We start from the raw sequence: 17,405 nt of genomic DNA on the forward strand, positions 1-17,405 counted from the left end.
CACCAGCAAAGAACAAACCCTACTAAGAACCATCTTGTGAAGTCTAGGGAGATTCATAATCAGCTTAGATTTTTCAGACAAGGAAGCACATGTAGGCCATATAGAAGCCATAATCTGTGTGAGTAGAGAGCCTACACGGGTAATATATCACAGATCCTTGGATTATTGCTGTTGTTCAATCTCATTCCCTGAATTCCCTTTTTTTTAAGGAGAGGAGAGAGACTCTTCTTCTGATGAAAAAGTACAATCTTGAGAGATAGAGAGTATATCCAATGTCTTTGGCAAGTTGCTGCAAAATGCTGTGATCTCCTATAACAAATAGTTCTGGAGTATCTGTACATTCAGGGATAAAAGACACAGTTGATGGAATACAAAGTAATGCAAAAATCTTTTCTCTTTGGCTTTGAATTGCATAATTGGTTATCCACATCCTTTGAATACCACAAGCACACATATTCATAAACACAGTCATAGACTGACCATTTCTATGCCTTTTCATTATTCCTTCTTATCCTGGCCTCCTATTGCCTGAAATTCAATTCATTTCCACATCAACAATCCAATCATGAAAGATTGAGTGTCAGCTCTATTACACTGAATCAGAAAACATTTTTTTTTAATCATGGAATGTCAGGAGACCTGGGAACTTGTAAAACCCAACCTGTTCTTGAATCAGAGTCACCTGTACAAAATCTCCACCAGGTTATTATCGCATGCTTTGAATTATCTGTAGTAATGAAGTAGCCCATTCCAATTTTAGAATAGTGAAATAAAAATGCAAAACTCATTTACGTGAATTTTGGACCAGGAGCCAATATCACTTTGTAACCTTCTATAGGCCACTGTCCCCTTATTCTAAACCCTCAGTCTCTTCATCTCTAAAATGATTTGTAAATTCCCTTACCATTCTAACATTCTGTGATGTAACTCACTCCAACTCAGTGAAATTTCTTCACATTTGTACTAAGCAAGGATGATTTTACCTCATGAATTCCAAAATGAGCATAGGAATCAAAGTAGTAATCCCTTGAAGTCATCTCTTCTGGATTCAGTAGTTTAGACATCTTTCCTCGGCCAGGACAACTGGGTTGGGTGGATACATGGTGGACACACTGTGCGGGCTTGGGTACCACAACAGGCTGAGGAGGTTGGGAGGGTGCACTGCTGACCTGGAAGCAAAGGGCCTGGTGTTAAACAGAAGCAAAAGATGAGGTTGAAGAAAAAAGTTCCAATCCTCAAGCTCTTCCTTCCCTTTGTCTCTCAATCCCTTTCCCTGAATCCTTTTCCTAGTCTTTGTTTTATATCCCCAGCCATTTTTTCCAAAAACATATAAGGGTTATTTTCAATCGGAGTGTTTTTAAAAGCCTGCAAAACCCCTCCTCCTCCCAAAACCTTGATCATTTAAATTGTTTCTTCATTTTCACTCAAGTTATTGTAATTCTGCTTTTCCCAAGGACCGTGATTGGATGGATAGAGTCCTACCTAATGAACTTCCTATAATTACTTTCCTCTTTCTCCTCCTCAAAATGTACCCTAACTATTCATCTTCATCCCAACAAGGTAATTCTAGAGATGACATAAATAGTTCAGTATTTACCTACTAATTCATGTAATGTTTTCACTCAATTCAACAATTCAACTTTTATTGCTCACTATTTGCCAGGGACTGTGCTAGATATTGGGAACAGAAATGAAAAATAAAACCACGTATACTTTCAAGGAACTTCTAGTGTATTAGAAAGCATACAATATTCCCACAAGTTTAATACAAAATAGAAAATGACAGAAACAAAGGAAAGAAGGAAAAATCCAAACAAAATAAAACAAGAAATCTGTTTTGGCTTGAGAGTCCTCAGAGGTCAGAAGTTCTGTTGATGTAATTACCTTTGTAATGTAGCATATTTATGTATCCAATATCACACTGTACAATGAGGAGCTTAATGAAGGTTTTTAGGCAATAATGCTGATAAAAGTGAAGATGTTGGTGATCGTGATGCTGATGGTAATGATCATAATGGTTATGGGGATGGGGATAGAGATATGGTGATGATGAAGGGGATGATGACAGTGAATGAGTGATGGTGATATAGTAAAGATGGTGATTATGAGAGTGGAATCAGTGTTGGTTATAAGGATATGGTAAGACTGATAGTGATTGGACTATGGTAATGTACTAAGTGATGGTAATCATGAGCATATTTGAGGGGAATGGCTTTGTGGTGAAAACAAGATGCCATTCTTTCTTATTTTTTTATCTTACCAATTCTTTTTTAAAATCAGAGGCAAGAAAAGGCCTAGACAAATGAAATTCTAGTTGCCCCTTTGAAGGCCAAATAAATGAGATAAAATGTCCCTGAAGTGATTGTTCTAGGTAACATAAGAGCACTTTTTCATTATACATATTTTATTTACAGTTTTGTACACTTGAATGGACTGCTTTTTAGATGAGTCTTTTTTTTCAACTAAAGCAAAATATGACCTAAGTAATATAAAGTATTAAAATATAGCATAAACATGTTTAACATATAAAGGATTACTTGCCCTTTTGGGCAGGGGTTGGGGGAAAAAAGAGGGAGAAAAATTTTAGAATACATTTGTGGCAAGGGTGAATATTAAAAATTATCTATACATATGTTTTGAAAATAAAAAATTAACAAAAAATGTAACATAAGATGCAAAAACAAGCATAATATATTTAGTTTGAAATATAATTTCTAGTTCTAGTCTTAACTCACAATTATTTTTAGAAAATCAATCATAGATCACCAATTTTATGAAAATGAGCAAATTTGTTATCCCCAAAAAAAATTATGAAAGAAGGTGCAAAATATTAATGTTTTTTCCACTTATATGTCATATTCTCAAATCCTTCATCCATGCTACATGAGCAAAAAATAAAACAAAAACCAAAAATAAAAATGAAATCAAAATGTTATCAAGTAGAGAAACAAATCTAGCAGCCATCAGCACAGTTTGGTTCATAGAGCTCCTGGATACTTTGTCCAGTGGCTGCCACAATGCTGCTTTGGACATATCTTTCAAAGATAGGGCTCAGAAAATAAAGACTCAAGAAAGTAAAATTACAGAAGGTAAAATTCAGAACCTAAGAAAAAGGGTCTAGGACACTATTCTAAAAAGATTCTCACAGCCCCACATTTCTAAATTTGCCTTCCTTCTTTGCAAAGTAAGCATTTGAGTAGTATAGTATAAAAACACTGGTCTTAGAGTCTGAAAACATATATTCAAATTCTCACCCTGATAATTCTTAGCTTTGTGACTCCAGAAAGTCACATAACAGTGTGGTTCAGTTTGTCATCTGCAAAGTGGAGATGATATTGTTTGACTTGGCAAGCAACAGAAATAGCAATGGATTTAAAATGCAGAAATGTGACCATCACTGAATCATATAACCTCTCAGGGATCCATACAACTTTCTTGAACTATAAGTTACCAAAGAGGTGTCCATCTGCTTTGGTGGAGGGATTTTCCATACCAGGATAATCATCAAGAAGGAAAAAAATATTAGTTTTAATACATGACACATGTATAATTTTTCCCTTCTTTTAGACTTCCTTCAAGATGCTTTACAAGAAGCTAGTTTCACAATAATTGAGATATTGCACACAATAAAATTCAGGTAAATTGGTTCATATATCCTAAATGGATAATATGTTCAAAGGAATACAGCTTTTAATTTAACAACAGATGGTGCAGTTGAATGTCAGTCTCAGACTTTAGTTTAATTACAGGCTACGTCCTCTACAAATTATGAAACTTCAATCTTGGCAATGAAAGAATTCTAGGTTATCTACAAACTGAACACCCCTGATGCCCAGTAAACAGAATGATCCCATGGGGCTGGTAGCTCAAGTGAAACATTTCCTGGTGTTCCACTCAGATATTATACCTCCTTGCTGAATAAATAAAATAATGACTTTAAAAAGATTTATGAAAGCATCATAGGACTATAAATTGTCAAATGGGAGTTGGTCTGGGATTATTTGTTTATTTTTGTTTTTGAACATCTAAATTCCCTGCCTCAGTGTCATGGATATCAAATGCAGGGATGTAATTTCTGTGAATTTAAAAATGTTTTCTCAACAGCTTTTGAACTGATGGATATTTTCTTTCCAAATGAATTTTATTTTATGTTTTTATTCTTGAAATCAACAAGTTTTTATTAAGGACCTCCTATGTGCCAAGAATTTTATTGGGTGCTAGTGATACAAATACAAAAAAAAAAATCAAACAATCCTTACTTACAAGGATCTTGCATACTAATGAGAGAGAAAAGTACATATAAGAATATATATAGATAATATCATATGTACAAAATGAATAAATAAGGTAGTTAAATATAATATAATATAGGAGGGAAAGAAGTTGGGGGGGCAGAGGGAATGTGTTAGTCAAATAATCATACAAAAGATAGGCTTGAGTTGGGTTTTAAAGGAAAAAAGGCCTTTTTGAGGCAGATAAGAAGGAGCACCATTCTAGAATATGGGTGACCAATGAAAAGATAAAGAAAAAAATGGAGTGAGGAACAAAGAAAAGTCAAGTTTGGTTGCATTTCAGAATATGGGAAATATAATGGAAAGACATAAAGGTTCCAGACAAGTTGAGGAAGGCTTTAAAAGCTAAAAATAATTCATATTTTATCCTAGAAGCAATAGAAAGCCACTAGAGTATGATTTTGGAACATTTTCTTATTTCTTCACTGAAATTGTTTCTTTATGATCTAGATTATGGTATTTTTTAATTTCATTTTCCCACATGGGATTTTTCTCTTTTGTAATTGACCCACTGCATTCCCAGGATCTCAAAGACATTGTGCTTTTGAATATTATTGATTATGAATGCTTTATGCCTATTGCCTACAGTATAATTGCACTGTTGGCTACCAGCACTACTTGGAATTATGTGCTATTGACATTTTTGCTTATTTGCATGTAATAATGAATTCATTCTTATTGCTTGTCTTTTTGTATGCTAATTTTGGTACATTCTGTTAAGTTATTGTCATTCAAACTTAGGTACACATTTCACCACTTAGTTCTTTGCTTTTGCATTATTGATTTACTGAATAGCGTTTTAGTGAAATTTAAACAAAATGGAGACCAAAATTTGGAAAAGTGATGTAAAGCAATGGATGTAGAACCCCACAGGACTTTTATTCCTGAGAATAAATTCTGAATATAAGGATATTATAAAAACACCAAAAAAGATCTATGCATGATTAGTACATTTCTGCAGAGGTGAATAATCAGTTCTGATAAATCTTCCCATTTATTTTTGTATGAATTACCAGATAGATTATCATTCAAAAAATTTCTGATAACTATGACAGAGAAGATAATACCTAAACACTGATCACTTGATCTGAAGAAATGCAGTGATTTTAAAAGTTGCAATTATTTTTTTAATAGGCAGAAAATATCTGCCTGTGGACAAGCTGAAAAGCATGATTAAATTGGCAAAAGAAGCTTCTTTCACAGATTTAGATGATCTATTTCAGAGGGAAATGAAGTTTCAAATTTTTCTCAAGAAAAACCCATGCTCTCCAGGGAGGATATGCCAGTAAAAGTTATGCACCAAATTACTTCATGACTGGCAAGCTCCTGAGTCAGGCAAAATGGGTTGCCTTCTAGAAAGCATTAAAGGGCTTCCTTTTATGTTTCTGCATAGCCTAAAGACCACAATTCTGGCATCATTTGGCAGCAATGCCTGTAAAGATTAGAAAGACATTTTGGCAGTGGTCAGAGATCACAGCAGCATAGCCCAGGATCAGACAGCTATATCAGTAAGAAAATTGACATGTCATCCAGTCTAAAATGCTTCATTTTACAGATTAAGAAACTGAAAATGAGGTTAAAGATTTAAGTGACTTGCCTGAAATTACATGGATAGTAAGTAGCAAAGCCAGCATATAAGAAATGGAGGGAGCATGTCAAGTGGTAAAAATCAGGAAAAATCTAACTTCAACTAACCTTAGATTCACAACCTAGGAGCTATATCTTAGGTTCTTCATTATTTCTTAACCCATATAGTCAATTTATTGCCAGCGCCTATCGATTTTACCTTTTTAACATTTCTCATATATGTCCCCTTCTTCCTTATGAAACTGCCAGAACTCTGGGGCAAGTTCTCATCACCTCACATTTGGATTATTGCAATAATTTGCAAGTCATTTTGCCCATCTCAAGTGTTTCCCCACTCCAATCCAAATTCCATTTAGCAACTAAAGTGATTTTTCTAAAACATAAATCTGATATCACCACCCCTCCACTCAATAAACTCTAGTGGCTCTTTATTGCCTTCATGATCAACTACAAAATGCTCTATTTGAATCCATGGTCCTTTAGAACTTAGATGCCTCCTACCTTTCAAGTTTTCTTACACCTTATTCCCTGACATGTACTCTTTGTAGGATTACTGTCCTCCTGACTATGGTATTTATTTATCTCCCATCCCTGGAATTTTCTCCTATCTCCACTCAAATCACTGACTTCCCTGGGTTCCTTTTAGACCCATCTAAAATCCAACCTTTTCTATGAAGCCTTCCCCATATCTTCTTAATTCTAGTGCCTTCCCTCTGTTAATTAATCCCTATTTATCCTATATCTCTTACTTTATTTTCATGCTATCTCCCTATTAGACTGTAAGTTCCTTGAGAACAAGGATTGTTTTTTGCATTTATTTGTATCTCCCGCACTTAGCAAAATATATTATTGTTTATCGATTGAATCATACTAAAATACCTTGTAACATGGCATACAGAATCAAGAAAAGGAACTGCCACTTTCAACTGCAAGGAAAGATGACCAAACCATGAAGTCAGGAACCTGCAAAAATTCTGTTGAAAAAATAGAATCCTGAGTAAAATTATTCCCCTTGAGGAAGATAAAGAATTCAAAAATCAGAACTCACAGCAGCCTGATTCAAGAACATTACTTAGAATGAGTACTAAGGCCTATTAATTTATTTTAAGTATTGGAACAAAATGAGAAACCCATAGGTCATTCAACAGTTGACAAAAATAAATTTACATCACTAGAACATAGAAAAGATGTTCAATAAAAATAGCGGTGCTTCTAACTTTAGACCTCACTTCCATGTGGAAAAATAGGGGGAAAAAAATCTGGTCAACTTGGCTAGCATGGTGACTTTTGCATTTTTATGATCTTTTCCTCAAGTCCTCAAATTCATGTAAGTAGTCCTTTTTAAGCCCTTAGGTGACCAGAAAGCTATATCTAGATGGTCAGAGGCCACCAGGAAGTTATGACAGGGGAACATGTTTGAGTCCCTTTTTATCACTTTTCAAAGACAAAAATAACAAAACTCATGAATAAGCAGTTAGGTGGCACTGTGGATAGAGTGCCATACTTGGAGCCAAGAAGACTCATCTTCCTGAGTCCAAAATTGGCCTCAGACACTTACTAGCTGTGTGACCCTGGGCAAGTTACTTAACCCTGTTTGTCTCAATTTTCTCATCTGTAAAATGAGCTGAAGAAAGAAATGGTAAACTACTCTAGTGTCTTTGCCAAGAAACCTCCAAATGGGTTCATTAAGAGTTGAACACAACTGAACAATGACAACATCATGTGTGCAAAGAGAAGAGAGAATATTTCTAGTGATTCTATCATACTACCAGCAGATTACTCAAAGAAATAAACTTTCTTTATACTACAATTATAGTCTACTGCCATCCATATATTGTATACTCTTGAGAAATGAATGTTGATCTTCTTTCTGGCAAGAATTGCTAGACCGTCTTTTAAAAATAAATGAGCCCAGATATGGTAGTTCTACATTTAAATCAGGACTTTAAGGTTAGGGGCATTAGCTCATCGCAATGCATTTGCCAGAAGCCTCTTTCTTGGATACTCTTCTCTTTCTTTCTATAATCTCTTTAGAAGTGACCTCATCAGTTTCTAGGGATTGGATAATCATCTCCACAAAACTGATTCTAAGATATATGTATGTCCTGCCTTGATGTTCTCTCTTCAGTTCTATATCACCAACTGTCTATAGAACATTTCAAAATGGATATCCTATAGACATCTTTGGAAGGAGCAATATGTATTAATATCCTTGAATTTCAACCCCTATTTTCCCCCAAAAGGTAGTGAAATCATCCTTGAGCTTTAGCTGGCCACTACAAAGAGGGCTGCCACAAACATTCTTGCACATACAGGTCCCTTTTGATCCTCACAACAACTATGGAAAATAAATGTTATTATTATCACCATTTTATAGATGAGAAGACTGAGATAATAGAGATTAAGTGACTTCTGCAGGGTCACATACAAATGGTAGATGTCTAAAGTCAAATTTGAAAGCAAAAATTCTCGATCCCCAGAAATCTGAACACCTATCTATGCCCATAACATGTCTTTCATCATTCCCCTTCTCTCTCTACTCACACCATAACCAACCTACTTCAGCCCTCATCACCTCTAGAGGAAATGACTTCAATGGCTTTAAGTGGTCTCTATGCCTCAAGTATCTCCCCTCTACAATTCATTTTCATCAGAGATGCCATTTCCCTTCTAAATAAATGCTAATAGCTCCAAATTGCTTCTAGAATCTCATATAAATTCCTACCCATTATATCAAGAATTCAAGGCACTCTGGACTGCTTGCTATGTAACCAGTGGCTTTCCACAGTGGATTTGTGGAGTGGATACTATCAGATCCTTAGGATAACAGAAGACAAAGATGTCAGCCTTCATCAGTCTACATGGATTTTACAAGTTTGAGTCTTCCCAACCTAATGCATCTTGGTTCCTGACTCTTTTCAATAACTTACATAGAGATAAATGATATGAGGACAGCTAGATGGTGCTGTGGATAGAGGACTAGCCAAGGAGTCAGGAAGCGCTGACTTCAAATCTTAACCTCAGACACTTAATACTTACTGTGTGACTGTGGGCAAGTCATTTAACCCCAATTGTCTCACCAAAAAAGAAAAAACAAAAGGAAGTAGAGAAATGAAGTACACGGAAGTGTTAGTATATATAGATAAATTAAATTTTTTTGGAAAGACTGATCAAAATTTTGTATAGACTAGAAAATGCTGCTTTAAAGGTGTTACTTGATAAATGCTAGCTTTATGGAAATTGTATTGACAGGTATTTACATCTTATAGTATCTCATCAAGGAGTAAGCACAAAGCCAGGAGAAAAAATAGAGATATTCCCTAACATTTAAAGAACCTTCAAAACTTACACACTTATAGAATTTTGTGGTTAGGATCACAAATTTATAGAGAACCAAACTACCTTTACCAGGTCATTGAATGATCTCATTGAGTAAATGATTGAGAAGAATTTAAACAGAAGAGGAAAAAAATCAATTTGCCCTAAACCCTGTGAAACTACCAATTGTGAATAAGCCTTCAAAGCCAAGATCAACAGATTTTCACAGGCTCTGATGTTGGGTTGTATAGATCTAAGCAAATCCTTTGCTTTGCATTTGGATGCTAGCCTGGAAAGTTTAGGAACAGTTTTGTTTCAAGAAAGCAATGGTCATCTGAAACCATTTTGCTGCATTTGCCAGCAGGAGACTTATTAAAACAATATGATTCAATCTCCTTTTACAAAACTAGAGTTTTTGGCTTTGAAGTTGGCTCTTACTGAGATAGGGCTGCCACTCCATATGTATTGAGATAATTTTCAGATGTTTACAAGACAACAATCCACTAACCTATATTTTGACTAATTCCAAAATGATTGCTGATTACCAGAAATAGGTAGTAATAAAATTCAGCTATGATTTTAAGATAAACAGGAAGGTCCAATGTAGAAATAATAATGATCATCTGTATTATCTAGGAATTTTAACTGCAGTCAATAAGAGCATAACTGAAACTTTGGTTCTTCAAGTCACAAACATACCCTCTTTTCCTCAGTTATCCTTGTTGGTTGTTATGAAGAGCAAAATGATCAGTGAAATATTTTGAAAAATGGTACAAGTAAAGAAGTATCTGAGGGGCTCAAGTTTCATCTCCCCACCATACTATTAAAGGAATCATGGGAGTTGTGGAAAGAAGTTGTTCAACAGATTACTATACTAGACTATGTACATTTCCTAGAATGGGGAATATTGGAATCCAGAGGCAGCTCCTTTTTTGCCTAGTTCTTCCACTATAGGGACCTCTAAAATACAGAGATACCATTAGAGACTACCAACAAATATTGGCTGGTTTTCCTTGCCTGGCTGCCTTCCCATGAAGGAGACTTTCCCCATCATAGGCTGATAGGTAGGTTGTGAATACAGACCTCTTAGCCTTTTTGAATTTATCCTTCCCTATTTTAGATGAAGGAGACTGAAGAAACTATGACATTGTGAGCTTTAAAAAGTCACACTAGTGAAGCACCAGAGTGGCGGCTGAGTCTGTGGTAGGATTTGCCTGAAACCAGAGAGAGAAACAAAATACCAAGCAACTTTCTTGACCTAGTACTAGCAGGAGCTAAGGATGGACTCATCTCTCCATATGTCATGCTGCATTTGAAAATTAATGAGGCAAAGGCTATGTAGAAATTGGGTTAAGTCTGAGCCCACTCTCTCCCAGGGAATGGAGTGATATAAGGAAGAAGATATCATAAGTATTGGAGAGAAATGTTAGTACTTCTATTCCTGCTATCTCTGTAAATATCTCCTTGACAGAAAAGACAGAGATCAAGAGATAGAGACCAAGAGTAACCTAGAGAGAATATTGACATTCGAGGCTAGTGTAATTACAAGCACAAGAATGCACCTGTAGGTCTGGGAACAATGATGGTCAATCTAGACTTGATATGCTGAAAAATCAGCAGGTCACAAAAGAGAGAACCATCTAATCAGTGATCAAACTTGCTTAAAATTCCGTCAGACTGTTGCACTTGTTGCCAAGCAACACTAAGGCTCATTGATGTAATGTATGCATATTTGGATTTAAGCTCCTATGTTGGGATATATTGTTGCCCTTGTCAACTGTTACTGCATATTTTCTGCTTTCTGTTTATTATTTTGATGTTTGTGATTGTGTAATGTCTTGTTATGCACGTACAATTCAGCCATGCATTTTTATCACTGTTCTGTGCTTATTTGTTTATGCATAGAATGTACACATGCATTCTTGCTATGTGTGCATGTGATACACTTCACATGTCATTTAGACACTGAAAGAACCTGTCAGATGAAGCTTTGCATGGTGTTTGTTGCCTATAAGGTTAATGTGGATATAAAACAGTACTATGGGATGATTGCCTGGGATGATGGCATCATTATCTCTGATGTACTTAATGTTTTTGCTTAGGTTGCTCAGGATGAATACAGGGAAGGGGAGAAAGGAAATGGATGAATCCAGGGCTTCTATATCACACTGTTTCATTACTGTAGGGACCCAAGTTATTTGCACAAAGGGAGACGATGAAATATAGCCTGTGGAATCCTGGGAAGTATTTCTCATTCTTTTCAGGAGAGAGATTGAAGCCAGGGAGGCTGGAGAGGCTGGGGGGAAGTAACATGTGCATCTAACTTTGGCTTTCAAATTCTGTCTTAATTCTGCTGCTCTTGGATGAAAACTTCTTAAGAGAGAACTATACTAGTAAATCACTCAGCACATAGTTGTTCTTTGTCTGGACCCATGATTTCTTTAGTTTAGGACATACCCAGCCAGGAATGTCCTCCACCAGTACAAATTCACATCTCTGAAATGTATAATCTTAAGAAATGAGAGCCAAGATGACAGAGTAAAGGCAGGAATTTGCCCAACCTCTCCCCAAAACTGCTCCAAATTCCTTTAAATAATGATTCTAGACAAATTTTAGAGCATCAGAACACCCAAAAGGCAGAGTAGAATGTTTTCTAGCTAAAGGCAACTTAGAAGCTCAGTAGAAAAGGTCTGTGACTCCAAAGTGGAAGTTCTGGGGCAGGATTCAGGGCACAGTCCAGGATCCAGCTCCAGTCCTGCCTAGGCCTGACCTCTAAATTAGCAGCAGTGCTGGTGGCTTCCAGACACCAAAGAAGGACTTGGAAAGTCAGCAGAAAAGGTCTGTGGAACCAGAATGAAAATCCAGCCCACAATCCCAGGGCAGGCCCAGCCCCGGTCCCTTGCTCTGGGAGGGAGCCCAGCATCAGCAAGGTGGGACCTCTGAATCAGCAGCATCCTGGTGACTTCTAGACCTCTCAGCCCAGAGACACCAAAGAGGGCCTAGAATGTCATCAGAAAAGGCCTGTAGAAAAAAAGCCCAGTGTGCAATCCCAGTACATGGCCAGCCCCAGTTCCAGCCCAGATCCCAGCATTAGCAAGGCGGAACTTCTGAATGAGCAGTAGTACTGGAAGCTTCTGGACCTCTCAGCCCAGGGACACCAGGGAGGACTCAGAAGGTCAGTGGAAAGGGTCTGTAGCTACAGCGTTGGAGTCTCAGTGAAGTCCCAGTCAGCAGAGTCCCAGCCCCTGCCAACACACTAGATCTTACAACAACCGGGGCAGGGACACATCTAAAAGCTTCTGAGCAGAAAAGAGTGCTTGTGATCAGACTCCTAGAAGGATTTCTGCAATAGCTGCATAAAACCCTTGAAGCCTGGGACAATGCACCTTCTACTCTGGAAACAGAACCCTACTTTAACAAAGAGTTAAAAAAAAAAAAAAAAAAAGCAATAGGTTAGGAAAATGAGCAGAAAACAAAAAAGTTTCTGACAATTGAATGTTATTATAGTGACAAAGTGGATCAAAACACACACTCAGAAAATGATAACTAAGTCAAAGCTCCTACAATCCAAACCTCTAATAAAAATAAGAATTGGGCTCAGGCCACAGAGAAGCTCAAAAGAAATTTGAAAATCAAGTAAGAGAGACAGAGGAAAAATTAGGGAAAGAATTGAAAGAGGAAAAAAAACTAATAAGGAGAATGTCTTAAAAAGCAAAATTGTTGGGAAAGGAGGTACAAAAGCTCACTGAGGAAAATAATTTCTTAAAAAATAGAATTGAGCATATGAAAACAAATGACTTCACGAGAAATCAAGATATAGTGAAGCAAAGTAAAAAAAAATTAAAAATAGAAACAAATGTGAAATATCTTGTTGAAAAAAACAACTGATCTGGCAAATAGATACAGGAGAGATAATTTTAAAATTATTGGTATTTTTGAAAGTCAGGATCAAAAAAAAGAGTCTGGACATCATCTTTCAAGAAATTATCAAGGAAAACTGTTCTGAACCAGAGGGTAAGACAGAAATTTAAAGAATCCACCAATCACCTGAAAGAGATCCCAAAATAAAAACTCCCAGGAATATCATAGCCAAATTCTGAATTCCGTGGTAAAGAGAAAATACTGCAAGCATTCAGAAAGAAACAATTCAAGTATAGTGGAGCCACAGTCAGGATAACACAAGATTTAGAGCTTCTACATTAAAGGACCAGAGGACTTGGAATATGATATTCTGAAGAGCAATGGAGACAGAATTGCAACCAAGAATCACTTACCCAGCAAAACTGAGTTAAATCCTTCAGAGGAAAAGGTGGTCATTCAATGAAACAAAGGATTTTCAAAGCATTTGTGATGACAAAAAATCAGAGCTGAATGGAAAATCTGATTTTCAAATACAGAGCTCTGGAGAAGCATAAGGAAGTAATCAGGAAAATGATATCATTGGGGACTTAATAAGGTTTACCTATTTACATTTCTTCATCGGAGCATGATACTTGTAACTCATTAGAATATTCTCATTATTATTGCAGTTAAAAGGAATTTATAGAGACAGAGGACATGAGTGTGAGTTGAATATGAAGGGATAATATCTTTTTTAAAAATTATGAAATTAAGGGGTGAGAGACGAATGTACTGGGGAAAGGAGAAAGTGAGAAGTACAATGCTGAAAATTATCTGCCATAAAAAGGAGACAAGAAAAGGCTTTTACAAAGAAGAGGAAGAGGGGGAGGAAAGGAGGAATCAGAATTGGCTCAAATAGGAAATAACATATATATGTGTGTGTGTGTGTGTGTGTGTGTGTGTGTGTGTGTGTGTATAGAAATCTAGTTTACCCTGCAGGAAAATAGAAGAGGAATGGAATATGGGAAGGGCAGAGAAGGTGATAAAAGAGAGGCCATATTGGGAGAGAGAGTGATCAGTAGCAAAACATTTTTGAGGAGGGACAGGGTGAAAGGAGAGAGAGAATAAATGGGAGAAAATACAATAAGCAATAGTAATTTTAAAATAAAAATTGAAGCAAGTTTCTCTGGTGGAATATTATTGTTTTCTGGAAAATGATGAGTGAGACATTCTCAAGAAAGAAAAAAAAAATCCTGGAAAATACTCCATGAACAAAATCAAATATACTATGCAAAGTAATAGCAATGTTCTGAGATGACCAGCTATATAAATGACTTTGTTATTCTCAGTAGTATTGCCATTCACACCTATTCTGAAGGACTTATGATACAAATCCTAACCATAGCCATAGAAGAAATTGATCAAGAGATAGAATACTCTCTCTTTATTTTTAACTTAATTTTTCTTGAGGGTTTTTATTTTCATTAGAATAGAAAATTTTTGTTTTCTTTTACAATTTGAATTTTATGGAATGTTTTGTGTAACTTCCTTTGTGGTTTCTTAATTATGGATGGGGATAAAGGAGAAAACCTAGAACTCAAAAATCTTAAAATTAAATGTTTAAAAAAATGTTTTGAATGTAACTGGGCAAATTAATTAATTAATTGATGATTTTTAAAAAAGAAATGAAAGGTGACATGACAAATTTATACAGTCAGTAAATGTCAAACATAGGACTTGAACTCAAGTTTTGCTTACTCCAAGGCCAGTTCTGTATCCATTAGGCTATTTTGCTTCTTGGTATATGATAAATATTTAATAAATATTGTTTCATGGTCTTACTAATCACTATCAAGATGACTGTTGTCCTGAATTTCAGTAGACCAGAGGTGTTAATCTTGTTACCTGAGATGAAGCTAGCAAAACACCCAAGTGCAGGCAACTAGATAAAAAATATAATTGGGTTGACATGATGGAAAGTGCTGAATGTGGATTTTTTACTTTTTGTTGTTGGTGTTGTTTGTTTGCTTGCTTTTTCTTTCTCATAGTTTTTTTCCCCTTTTAAAAATATATTTATTTATTTTTAATACACATTGCTTTATGAATTATGTTAGGAGAGAAAGATCAAAAGGGAAAAACCACGGGAAAAAAAAAACAGAAAACAAGTGACTATAGCATGTGTTGCTTTACATTCAATCTCCACAATTATTCTTCTGGATGCAGATGGCATTTTCTGTCCAAAGTCTTTTGGGTTTGTTTTGGATCACTGAACCACTGAGAAGAACCGAATCTTTCATAGTTGATCATGACACATTCTTGCTGTTATTGTATACAATGTATTCCTGCTTCTCCTTGTTTCACTTGGCATCAGTTTGTGTAAATTTTTCCAGACCTTTCTAAAATCAGCTTATTCATTTTTTATAGAACAGTAATATTCCATTACCTTCATTAACCACAACTTATTCAGCCATTCCCCAATTGACGGACATCTATTCATTTTCCACTTCTCAGTTACCACAAAAAGAGTTGCTACAAACATTTTTGCACATGTGGATCCTTTTCCCTCCTTTTTTCCTCTTTTGATCTGATATTTTTTGCATAGCATGTTGAAAATGGAAATATGTTTAGAGGAATTGCACATATTTAACCTATATCAAATTGCTTATTGTCTTGTGGAGAGGGAGAAAAAATTTAGAACACAAAGTTTTACAAAAGTGTATGTTGAAAATTATCTTTGCATGTATTTGGAAAAATAAAATATTTTAAAATTTTAAAATAAATTTTAAAATGTAACTGAGAAATGTTTAACAAAACACTAAAAATAAAACACAACACAGTGTTACATAGTGGTTTTCTGAATTAATATATAAGATATATTGTATTTAACTTTAACATATTTAACATGTATTGGTCAACCTGCCATTTGGGGGAAGAGGTGGGGGGAAGGAGGGGAAAAGTTGGAACAAAAGGTTTTACAATTATCAATGCTGAAAAATTACCCATGCATATATCTTGTAAATAAAAAGCTATAATAAAATTTTAAAAATAAGTTAATATGTAAGACAGCTAGGTGGTTCAACAAATAGAGCATGGTGCCTGGAGTCAGGACCTCAGTTCAAATCCAGCCTTAGACATTTGCTAGCTATGTGACACTGGGCATGTCACTTAATTCTGCCTCAGTTTCCTCATCTGTAATTTGAGTTGGAGAAACAATTGGCAAATCACTTTAGTATCTTGGCCAAGAAAACCCCAAAGGGGTCACAGTGAGCTGGACACAATTAAGAGGACTGAATAACAAAGAGTCAACACATGGTCCACAGGGATACTGCAGTGGTTTCTGCTGCTGTGCCCCAAAACTTGATAAAGTAATGACTGAGACTGCCAGAAACCCACACTGTGGAGACAACTTCTATTCCAGCAGAAGTAGAAGATGCAGAATAAGAAGGGAGCATTCTACATTCTAAAACTGGCAGCTATATTTGGACTCCTGAGCTAGAAGGGGAAGATTCATTTCTCTACCTTTTACCCATTTATGCTTGTTAAGAATCCATGATGGAGAGGAGGACTTTCAGAATCCAGAAATACTTTTCTCCTCATTATTTTCTATGGACCATGGGGTCAGATGGGTCAGTAATTTCCCCCTACCATACCTAACAATATGGGAGGGCAAGTGGGAAGAGGTTTAAAAGTTGACAGGAACTAAATACCCGCTACAGGAGTACTCTATGTACTTCCTTTCATTTTTGTTTTTTTTTGATAAATTATGTTTTTTGCATGTGTTTGGAGTTATGATCAAAGAAAGAAAAGCCTGGAAAGATGGGATGAAGAGTTCTAGAAAGATAAGGGGTTCTAAAATATACTATCTATATAAACTGTAGATTATATATTTTAATACTTTGATCAATCTTCCATTTCATTCTGCTATCATAATTCCAGACCTGGCCAGTGTAAACACACTTGAAGATGCACAGGGACCATGTGGAGAATAACATCTGATGCATTTCCAGGATGAGTACCACCTGACGGGGACACATCGAGGTGACTCAGTGGTAGTACTGATCTGGGAGTCCAGAAGACCCATCCTGAGTTCAAACCCGGTCTCAGACTCTTCCTGGCTCTCCCATAGCTAGTAAGTCCTTTAACCCTGTTTGCCTCAGTTCTATAAAATGAGCTAGAGAAGGAAATGGCAAACCCTCCAGGATTTTTGCCAAGAAAACCCAAACAGGGTCACAGAGTCACACACCACCGAAATGAGTGAAAATAACAACTCTCTGACAGCCTAAAAATTTTAGGAAGATTATCCCTTGCATTGATTGTCTTTCACTCTCAAAGAGGACCAATAATATCAAATGAATTGGGCAAAGTCAC

At 36.0% G+C, this 17,405-nt stretch overlaps 1 protein-coding gene across 9 annotated transcripts in view; it reads right to left on the reverse strand.

Moving 5' to 3' along the window:
* The window catches only part of PRMT8 (protein arginine methyltransferase 8), a 166,353-nt gene that overhangs the window by 114,856 nt on the left and 34,092 nt on the right, over window positions 1-17,405 (reverse strand). For 4 of the 9 annotated variants that reach the window (XM_074269249.1, XM_074269255.1, XM_074269248.1 and 1 more), the window contains one exon: window positions 984-1,169. In XM_074269249.1, the coding sequence (XP_074125350.1) occupies window positions 984-1,169 (186 nt within the window). Of the gene's footprint in view, window positions 1-983; window positions 1,185-6,758; window positions 6,854-17,405 lie in introns of all 9 variants that reach the window. The other 5 variants (XM_074269253.1, XM_074269252.1, XM_074269254.1 and 2 more) reach the window with 2 other exon arrangements.

Source organism: Sminthopsis crassicaudata, chromosome 5 (assembly GCF_048593235.1).
Source record: "Sminthopsis crassicaudata isolate SCR6 chromosome 5, ASM4859323v1, whole genome shotgun sequence".
NCBI classification, from domain to species: Eukaryota; Metazoa; Chordata; class Mammalia; order Dasyuromorphia; family Dasyuridae; genus Sminthopsis; species Sminthopsis crassicaudata.